General features: G+C 40.3%; 1 protein-coding gene across 1 annotated transcript; it reads right to left on the bottom strand.

Moving 5' to 3' along the window:
- Positions 1–204: 204 nt before the first annotated feature.
- Positions 205–9,509, bottom strand: LOC148454022 (uncharacterized). The gene is made up of 2 exons (XM_088461338.1): positions 9,447–9,509; positions 205–8,882 (listed from the first exon to the last, which is right to left on the bottom strand). The coding sequence occupies exon 2, from the start codon at positions 8,856–8,858 to the stop codon at positions 369–371; it is 8,490 nt and encodes a 2,829-aa protein (XP_088317464.1). The 5' UTR covers positions 8,859–8,882; positions 9,447–9,509; the 3' UTR covers positions 205–368.
- Between the last annotated feature and the right edge of the window lie 1,879 nt (positions 9,510–11,388).

Here is an 11,388-nt window from a genome sequence, read left to right as displayed (position 1 = left end):
TCCGTATCAGGAGGTCCTCTTACCCCGCATTTAGCCTCCCATTCTAGAATATCAGAGATTGAAGTGTTAATGTTGCTTCTACAATCACAAGTTTGATTTTTAGGACTATAGTTCATTGGTTTCTATGTAGCAGACCAATAAAAAAAACCTAAAATCAGACCAATTCAGCATTGGCAGTAGATCAAAAATCATCAGAACGCAAAATACTCCACATAGGTAAATTTATTAAAAGACAACAAGGTTTAAATTTAACGGCTTCATTATAAGGATTTCTACAAGAGGGGAACATTATACAGACAAGAAAACATTAGGTAGGAACACTGTTACTAATGAAATGAGGATCTTTTATTCAGCAGGTGACGACGCGGTCATTTTTCATTCTTCTCTTTTACCCCGCTCTTCCCGCCAGACTTTACTTTACCTGGTCCACTTTTTTTCACTTCTTTCTTTTTCCCTCCACTTAGTACAGTCTGAAATTTCTGTTTCTTGACTGCAGTACCGGCTATGAGCCTCCATTTTTTTAAGCTTACACTTCTTTTGTTTTGTTGCTTTTCTTTAGGAGGGACTTTTTTCATAACCTTATTTACCTTTTGTACATCTTTCCCTTTTTTCTCCTTAGCAGCTTCTTTCTCCTTCGCCACAATTTCTGAAGGTTTCTCCTGTTTTACCTGGAAGGATTTCTTGCCGTCACCGTCTGTATCTGTTTCACCATCTCCCTTAGATTTCTTTTCTTTTGGTTTGGTCTTTTTATCTTTTATATCCTTTGTTTTACATTTCTCTTTAATTATACTGAGCTTCTTTGTCTTAATCAACTTTTTCTGTTTTTCTTTTTGTACATCAGATGTTACTTTCTTGTTCTCATTCATTTTTCTCTTCTTGGGTACATTCTCTTCTCCCAAGCTAGAATCACCTATATCCTTTAAACTCTTTCTTTTTGTTGCAACCTTCTTCTGATCCAAGAGGATTTTTCCGTTGTTCCTGCTCTGACAGATCTTCAAATGGTTCAAAAGCGATTTCTGGAAAAGGAATCTCTTTCCACAATGTACACATGGGAATATTCCATCTTCCCCATGAATTAGTTTGTGACGGACAAGCATCTTCAATCGTGTGAACCTCAATCGACATTTTGGACAGGAAAATGGTTTTTCTTCAGTGTCCGTCTTTTGCTGCTGCTCCACATCTAATTTTTTGCTAGGGTTTTGGTCAGAACTAGAGCATACTTCATGCTCAGTGTGCACTTTTCTATGGACAGAGAGCTTGCCTTTGCTGGAAAATAATTTTCCACAGTCCTTACAATGAAAAGGATGCTCTTCAGGGCTACAGTTCAGCTCATTGCTGGATAAGGACTTGTGCACCCTACAATGAAGAACAAGACTAGCTTTGGTGGAACAGACTTTATTACAGTCTTTGCAAATGAAGGGGCGTTTCTCCAGATCAACTTTGAAATTATGCTCATTGCTGGATGAAGACTTGTGTACCTTAGAATGAAGGACAAAACTAGCCTTGGTGGAGCAGACTACATTACAGTCTTTACAAATAAAGGACTTTTGCATCACATTTGTTTTAAGAATGCTCTCGCTGCTGGATGACTTGTGCACCTTAGAATGAAGTACAAAACTGGCCTTGGTAGAACAGACTTTATCACAGTACTCGCAAATAAAGGGAAGGCTTCCAACTTCAGCTTTGGAGTCCAGGTTCTGCTCAGAAAAGGATGGAGACTTGTGCACTTTACGATGAAGAACAAGACTAGCTTTGGTGGAGCAGACTTTATCACAGTCTTTGCAATTGAAGGGCTGTCCCTGCATGTCACCTTTGAGGACAAGATCCTGGTCATCGTTGGTTGCTACCCTGTGTGCTGTGTGCAGCTTGATATGCAAAGTTAGACTGGCCTTAGTGTTGAAGACTTTATTGCATTTTTTGCAATGAAAAGGATGCTCTTCTACCTTCTGCTCCTGGCTAAGATTCTGCTCAGAACTGGATGACAACTTGTGCACCTTCCGATGAAGAACAAAACTGGCTTTGGTGGAGCAGACTTTGTCACAGTCTTGGCATTGGAAGGACTGTGTCTCTATACTTTCTTTGCAATCAATGTTTGACTGAACACTAGATGAAATCTTACAAGTTTTATGCATTTTACGATGGATGTATAGCCTTGCTTTGCTAGGAAAGACCTTCTCACAATCCTTACAAGAGAAGGGACATTCCCCAGTGTGAAGACGTTCATGCACGACTAGTCTTTCCCTTTGCTTAAAACTTTTACTGCAGACTGAACACTGATATGGCTTTAACATCAAAAGCTGAACATTTCTGTGTGTGTAACGATGAATGATCAGGCTGCCCTTCTGCCGAAATCTGCAAGGGCAGTCAGGACAAGCAAATGGCCGTGCACCTGTGTGTACACGCCGATGGACACCAAGATGGTTCCTTCTACTGAATGTTTTGTTACATTCTGGACAATGAAAAGGACGATCTTCAGCATGGGTATTTTGGTGAATACTTAAATACTGTTCTTTAGAGAAGCTTTGTGGGCATTGTGAACATGTGAATGGCTGGTCATCAATATGATTCTGCTGGTGGCTGATCAGAAGATCCATGCTTGGAAAGTTTTGGTTACATTCCAAACACTGGTTTTCCTCCTCTTCTTTAATGGATACAGGAGTAATGGATGCAGCTGTATTATGAATATAAGGCAAAATTTGGTCCTCTTCAACTTTAATAATGTTCTTCTCTCTATACAAACACTTCCTGCCTTGTTTATGCATGCCACTTAAGAGGTTTTTTTGAGGATTACATACCACTGAGGAACCAGGTTCTTGTAAACCATGAAGATGATCATCATATTTGGGTAGAGCAGCAACATCTGTAAAAATACTGGTTTTGTCATCGATAAAGGAAGACACATTATTACTATTGTCTGGTTCTGAACAGGGGCTCTCCAGGTCCTTTTTTAATTCATTGTCTACTTTTCTATGATCCTGAAGACAAGTAATTTCTTTCTTTTTTCTAGGTTTCCTTTTAAGACCTTTCACTGCCAATGTCTTGTTCATCCATTTAATGTCTTTCTTGTGCTTGGTAATGGATTGGATATTTCTATTTTTCACACTCTTTGGCTGCTTGACTTTAAGCTGAAGAGAAGACCTGGTCTTCTCCTTTGGGATTTTATCACTGGGGACGGCCTTTTCCACATCAGCAGGAATGCCTGGATCTTTGCCATGTAGTCTACAGATACGACACTTCTTTGACCATCGACCAGCTCGTCTCTTTTTCTGCAATCGACAACCACAAGACTCGCACAGTATTGCAGTGTGACTCAACAGGTGAAGATTAAGAGACCTATTACATTTAAAAGTCTTGCCACACTGCGGGCATAGACGTGGCTTTTCACCATCTGGCACGCTCATGCTCTGGTCACTTGTCTGTTCATCTGAAGAGGATTCAGTATCTTCTTTCTTACAGATTTCATCCTCAATTTTACAAGGGTTCAACTCATTGACAGATTTTCTTACATGGTTCTCCGGATTTTCCCCCAACATCAATTCACGATTAGTAATTTGTGTTTCGGACTCTGGCAACTGCTCCTTTTTAACCTTTTTTAAAGGTCTTTTTTTGTTGCCAGTTAGATTGTTTTGCAGCTTGTTTCTTTGACCTTGATCACTATCATGTGATGAATCTGATAGCCGGTCATCAATTTGACCTATCATCTTTGCTTTCTCAAGTGAAACTGGAGGTGTAATCATTCGGTCTCTAATAAGCTTATGACAATGCTGACATTTTTTCACAGACTGCCTAAGTCCACATCTGAAACTTGCATCACAGGTACAGTACAGGGCTTGTATGCCAGAACTCACTTTCTTGTGCTTTTTCAGAAGTGCCGAGTGGAACAGCTCAGTTCCTCTTCTAACTCTTACAGACTGTAGCTTTGCTTGGCCAAATTTACCTTTAGTACATGGTTTCCGGTGTGATTTTACAGTGCTCAAAGTAATGTCACTGTCCTTTAGGTCACCCTCAGGTTTTACACTATGGTTGTCAGATAGAGAAGTTATAGGAGCCTCACTGTCAGACTTCAGGCTGTCCTCATCTCCACTTTTCTCGCCAATAAGGGATCCTTCACCTTTCTTTTGCTCCTTGATTTGTTGAACACATTTTTGGCACCTCCGAGGAATTCGTCTAGTTTTATACTTCAGTCTCATTTGGCAGCCACAGGTCAGACACTGGGGTAATGTGTGACATTTCATGTGACCTGCAAGAAGTGCAGGAATTCTGAAGGACTTATCACACTTCTGACACTTATATGTTTTTTTAGGTATAGGACCGGGCTCCACTTGCTCATCAACTAAAACAGATGCATTATTCAATGATTTAACAGGTTCAGATATTTCATCTTGTAAATGGTCTGCCTCTTTTTTAATCTGACAGTTTGAGAACTTAGATAATACATTTTCTTCTTTATTAGACATGTCTGTTTCCAACACAAGGTCTGAACTATTGCACACTTCTTGCTTATCAAGGTGCTCCTGTCTCTTAGCCACCAAACGACACTTAAAGCAGAGTGGTGACCAAACCAATTCTTTCCTACTACGTCTCACTTTTCGGCTGCACTTCAAGCATTGTCCACCAACACCCAATGATCTGTCAGATGAACTCTCTTTAGTGTCGCCATTTGTCAACTGTGAGCCTTCTGGCGCATCTAGTGTGCTATCCTGAAATACAGATTGGCTCTTACACAAGGAAAGTGCATCTGATGCTTTTCTACTGGAAGTTTCAATATCACCCATGGACACTGCAGATTTGTCATTTGTGACTTCATCCCTACTTTGACATGGAAAAGGTTCGTGCATGACATCACTTGAGTCTTCAAAATCATCTTCCACATATTTAATCCGGCAGCTCTTTCCAGAGTCACTTAAAATGAGGTCACCACTGGACACCTGAGAATTTGCTGTATTCTCAAGTTTTTCATGGGAACGGTTCTCATCTAGGTTAGCTTCTTTGCATTCCTCTTTCATCCCATCACTGGTACTTCTGTGTAAATGACGGCCAGGGAAACAGTCCAGGTCAGAAGATGGACTTATGTCATGAAGAGGAGAATTTAATACTTTTTCAGTATCAGGCGTTACTTCAGTTTCAATTTTTTTTTCGAATGACAGTTCACTATTAAGGTCTTTTTCATGAAAGGTAATTTGCTGGTCAACAAGGTCTTCATTCAGTAGGTTTCTGCTTCCAGAGGTCACAGCATTTGTATCTTTATCATTTTGGTCACCACTTAAACTTTGTAAAATATCTAGTTCAGGTGTAGTTACATTTTCATTCTCTTTTACAATCTGCGCTTTTTGTTCTATTGAAAAATGTTTTGCTTCTCCTGAAAAAGTTGTTTTGCTGCTTATCTGGGGTATACCACTGAAGAGAACTTCTTGACTTTCTTTGTCACTGGTCAAGGATGAAACACTGAGTACTTCATTATGAGGTGACAGTAAGCCATCCCCTGCATTCTCTAGATTTAGATTTGGCTCTGGATCACAAGAATCGACTGACTTCAGGTCAGGGTATTCCAATAAACCAGGAGACTCATTCTCAAACACCTTCATAATCTCATGGTTTACTGGTGAAGCCTCAAAGGCGTTTGTTCTTTCAGAACTATTACAGTCATCATTTTGCACACTTCCAGAGGCATAAAGATTATTTTTATGAGTGGATATCTTATCATTGTTCACTATAATAGGTAAAGAAGATTCCTTCATGGAGTTTATATCTTGATTTTTCACATCATTTTGTTGATCAAATGAGCAATCTTGCTCTAGTTCTTGGACAAAGAGGTCACACTTTTCAGTCAGCATTTCATCAATAAAATGATTACTACCAGAATCGTCGGTGAAAGAGTTTTCTTTATCATTTTCGGACACAGACTCTTGTACAGACATAAAAACAGACGTTTCTTGATCTTGTTTTTCATTAGTATTCACTCCTGATTTATCACTGGTTAGCAAGCTCACAGGCGAGTCCAGTTCAGAGTCCGCCACATGAGAGGAAAAACGGTCAGTATTAATCTCAATCTCTGCATCATCTTGTAGGCTCCCATCTTGGTCACTTTCGGTATCAGTGGGAATAATCGACTGTTCATCATGTGTTGCTAAACTTAGGGCTGCATCAGTGGTGATTTTGTGATCAGAGATTTCTGGCTGTGAATCGAGCTTGGAGAAGAGATTAATGTCATCTTTCGCTGATGGTTCATGGTTGTCCAATGACCCGAATTCCTGATCTCTCTTGTCAGTGTTGATATGATTAACTGTATCCTCTTCTTCCTGATTCTGCTGTAATGAGCTGTCAATTTCATGCTCCAAATTAGACGCTAGAATAGTGCTAGGAACCGGTGATTCTTCTGGTTCATTTAGGCAATTATCCCTTACTATTTTATGAACTTCAGCATCATTGTCAGTTTCTTTTTGTAATATGTTTTGTTTATTAGGTATATGAATTTGCTGAGGAACTTTTAATTGTGAATCTAAAGGAAAGATTTCTCCCTTCTTAAACAAGTCTTTCTCATCATGTTCTGATAATCCAGTATCGCTCTGGACAGTCATAATGTGTTCATCACTTAGTGCATCTTGTTCCACTAAAGAGGTTGTTATCTTTTCTTTACCACCACTGTCCAACGGCCACAGGTTGTTTGGTTTTGGTGAGGAAACCCCAGTTTCCATCTCACAGAGGGAAACTTTTTCACTGACATCTTGTGTTACTGTGTGATCAACATCCTTCAGATAGGAGCTGTCATCTGAACTGGATTGAATTTCAGGCTTCCATGTTGTCCCTTGGTTCCCATTATCCCACTGAGATAGATCATCAGATCTTGGTAAATCAAGTTCAGTCCCTTCTGAAATATTTTTTGAGCTCACTTTTTCACCAACCTCTAGATTTGTTGGTCTACGGTTCAAAATATTATAATCCACATCTTTGCCAGATTCAGATTGTTCCTGTGTCACTTCCTGAAACTCCTGTAGTACACGGTCAGGTTCTACCTTCCTAGGGGAGTTGTGAGACTCATTTTCTGTATGCTGCTCAATCAATTCTGATAGACACTCATCAAGGGCAAGAGGACTTTTTACATTCGCCTGATCATCATTTTCCACTAGGGTCATGTATGTATTATTCTCTAAAGCACTAAGCAGCACTTCATCAACTCTAGGTGACTCTTTATTTTCTTCACGTCTCTCTGTTTCACTCTGCTGATCTGACATTTGGTCATCATTAACCTGCTTTGATAATGCATCAAATTCTGGCAAGCCAATACTTAGGTTTGTATTGAGATTAGTTCTGTCATTTTCACACGAAGGGTCATGATTCATATTCATTAAGAATCCTATTTCATTCACTGAACCAACATCATTCAGCAAAGACTGATCAATATCGTCCTCACACATCGATTCAACAAGTGTGTCAGTGGAGCATTTATTTTGAAGACCTTTTTCCTTGGTATCGTTGATAGGTGTTTGAGCTGCTACAGATCTGTTCAAAGTAGAACTGCTTTCATCATGTAAAGCACATTGGACTTTCCACTGTTCACGTGGCTTTAATATATCAACAAAAGGTATTGTATCTAACTTAGGAGAGGAATCCATTTGTTCTGTGCCGATATCACCGTCATACGAGTTTACCTCTTCCACAAGGGTACCTTCTGATGCTTTGCTTTCACAATCTGTCTGCTGCTTGGTAACACATTCTCCTCTGTCAATTTTGTAAACAGAGTCATCAATTTCACTAGTATTGTGATTTCGCAAGGAGTCATTCTGACCAATACTTGGAGGTTTTGAGTTTATACCATCAGAGGTAATCTTGGGAAGTTCATAATTAGGCTGATTTAGGAGATGTTCATGACATGGAGTACCATCTTTGTCTGAGTTGGACGATGTGGGTGGTGTGAAAAGATCAACATCACTGAAATCTAACTGTTTCTTAGGAGAAATGCTGACACTTATGATAGGTTCACTAATATTTACTTGTTCAACAGGTTCACATTCTTCTACTTGAGATACCAATGAAGGATCTTCATAAATGTCCTGGGAAGCAGTTAAGACATTCACTTCACTTGACACCTTCTGGCCAGTAGTATCATTTGTACTGACCTTCTGTGCATCAATATTCTCCAAAGTATCTATATGTTCTTTAACATTGGGACTTAAAGGGCTATCAGCAGAACTTTCCTGTTCAGGTTCACCAATAGTATATTTGTTAAAAACCTCACTAAGTATCTCTAATGTGTTTCCAAAGGTATCAATAAGGTGAACGGTTGTGTCAGAAAACTTTGATATTCTCAACTCAAATCGGTTCTTTTTCTCAGGAGCATCCCCTCTCTGGAAAGCAGGCACATGGGTACCTTGGCTGCGCCTGGTGACACACTCTTGTGGGGTGAAAGCTTGGCAAACTTTCCTTTCACTTCTGAATTCAACTGTGGAGTTCAGGAGATGGTCAGATGGTTTGGTGGCAGTGGGTGTCACATGAACATCATCTGATACAAGGGATGATACAGCCTTGCTGCTCCTAGTTGATATGACTCGACAAGGCGTCTTTGTGACGGTTGTCTTGGAAACCCCATCTTCGTGACTTCTCTCGTGCATTTGCAGGAAGACCTGGTGGTGGAACCCTCTACCACAGTGCACACATGTGAACTGTTTTTTTGTCACGTGACTCTGACGGTGACTGTTCAGTTCCAATTTAGTGTCAAAAGCTTCATTGCATTCAATGCACAGATATTGTCCGGGGTCACTTTGGCAGCTTTGAATTTCATGGCCCGGTAAAGATAGAGAGTCAGGCACAGGGCCATATCTCTTTGAGGATCTAGTGCTTCTCCCCCTTGCATCTTGCATGTCACAGGTAGTTTGCAGACAGTCCTAAAAAGAGGCCATAAGTCATATCTCAACTCAACGGCAAGTCATGGCATTGTTTCACAAATATAAAAATGCACAAATATAAAAATGCAGTACTGACTATTACATGCTTTAAGTTTATGAAAAGCTACTTTGATAATTGAGATTTAAATTAAGTTGTTCAACCAATGAATAAATAGTATTTAGGTAACAGCCCATGTGGGAAGGAGATGGTAATATACGTAATGAGGAAGGCTAATCTTGAAATAAAAAAAAAAAAACACATACAAATGAGCCACTTCAAGTGAGTATAGACATTTGGGTACTGCAGGGTACATGGCAAGCCTATGGGACTATTATATATTATCCTGCAGGTTAGGAAGATCTAGGCTCCGTGATTATAGACATTTGGGTACTGCAGGGTACATGGCAAGCCTATGGGACTATTATATATTATCCTGCAGGCTAGGAAGATCTAGGCTCAGTGAGTAAACACTTAAAGCATTGCCATGTACAAGCAATACCTAGTCACCATTAGAATAGATGATGTTTTCCTCCATATAGTAGAACAGTACACGTCATACTCACTCCTCAGACAGCTCCAGAAACACCAGACTGATCCTTCCAATGGCTCCCTCACTGTGACTGAAGCTAAGGAGGAAAAACAGTATATAAATACCCATTTATTAGGGTCATTCCTATTTTCTGGTTGCTTGACCAAAATGTCATATTACCTGCTAAAATATATGCAATTCATATATATAATAAATGTTGTGACATATGTGTATTTCAAGAAATATATGAGCTCATTATGTTTCATAAACTTTTACTTGTAATGGGATATGGAGAGAGCTCTATAGTGGATGAAAGCACTCAGAACACAACAGAACATCGGCTAACCATCAATAAAGGCCCCAAGCTTGGTACCAGTCATTCCTATGGAATTACAAGTTACTCGCAACAGGGCTCATGGAAAAGCAGTAGTTAAATCCGACACAAATTGACAACGAACTCTCTTTGGATTTGCCGTGGAATAGATGTTACAAAAACGGGTATTGACCGCAGATAAAAAGTTAGTCAAAACCAATGCACAATAAATACTGAATTTTTAGACTGCAATCCGCTGGCCATACCCATCGCTGTAGAACTACTGTATAGCTGAAACCGAAGCTTAGTAACTTTACCCCTTTAACTAGAGCTGCTCATCTTACAAAGTAGCATTGTAAACATGCAGCATCCCGCGGGTGGGATAAATAGCGAAAACCTCCGGTGAATGGATGCCGTGGGCATGCGCATGGCATCTATTCACAGAGAGGCGAGAGACTGGGGGTAGCCCGGCATGTCCGTAAGTCCTGGCACGCCCCCAAGGGTGATGAAGGAGACACATCTTAAGCCACGCTCTTTTCTCAGGACCACGCCCCCTTTTCGGGCTCGCACTACAGTGCCCTTTGTAGATTGAACACTAAGAGTAATCTAATTGGATGATCCATGCAGACATTTTTCTTTGTGAACAAAAGGATAAAGCGATGTCCAACATTTTTTCTGAGACTTTGAAAATGATATATTTTTTAAAACTATTAAAAAAATAATAATACTAGCTTAACCTAGGACAGAGGTCCCCAAACACGGTCCTCAAGGCTCCCCAACAGTTCAGGTGTTAGAGAAGTCCATGGTTGACCACAGGTGGTTAAATCAAATTGACTGAGGAACTAATTAAGTCACCTGTGCTCCACTATGGATATCTCTAAAGGTGCGTACACACGGACCGATATATCGTTACGATATGAACGATAACTATATCGTTCAACGATATATCGTTCATTTTTTATTCAGTGAACGACCAACGATGCACCTTCCCGCATGAACGATAACGATATCTATGATCGTCCGTACATGCAGGCCATCTGGACGATATCATCAACTTTGCCTGTTCAGAGACGTGGCAGGATGATTCACTGAAAGATATCTTTCAAGTCGTTGGAGGTACAGATCATCCCGTGTGCATCCCGCAGGACATGGCGGCCATAGCTCTGTCCTGTGCGCTTCCAGGGCTTCTCCTCCAATAAGAGCTCTCTGTGGCCAGTCATGTTGTGGCTACAGAGAAAAGTTCCGGGACAAATGTGATGGAAAGCACTGTATACTGTGTATGCACTATATAAGTAGCTTTGTCATTTACATGCTCAGTCAGAGCAAGACTAATGCTGCATACGCACCTAAAGATTCTGTCCAACCAGCCATCTAGGTGATTGGTTGGAATGAGAATCTGGTAATGTATGGGAGTAACTGACAATCAGCAATTTGCTCCCAAATGCCGGAAAATGGACAAAAACTGCTGTTGGAACAAATTATTTAGATCAAACATCTAACAATCTTGTCTGACGCCATTTTCATCTGTTTTCTGGCATTTAGGAGCAAATTGCTGATTGGAAGTCACTCCCATACGTTACCAGATTCTCATTCCAACCAATCACCTTGATGGCTGGTTGGACAGATAATCTTTAGGTGTGTACCCGGCCTTATGGTCTGTGAT

This window comes from Taudactylus pleione, unplaced genomic scaffold (assembly GCF_031769625.1).
Source record: "Taudactylus pleione unplaced genomic scaffold, aTauple2 ptg001039l, whole genome shotgun sequence".
Classification (NCBI taxonomy): domain Eukaryota; kingdom Metazoa; phylum Chordata; class Amphibia; order Anura; family Myobatrachidae; genus Taudactylus; species Taudactylus pleione.
This window is presented reverse-complemented; position numbering and strand designations above follow the sequence as displayed.

Coding starts and splice junctions, on each gene's coding strand:
- LOC148454022 (XM_088461338.1), bottom strand. CDS start 8,858: ATGCAAGATGCAAGGGGGAGAAGCACTAGATCCTCAAAGAGATATGGC.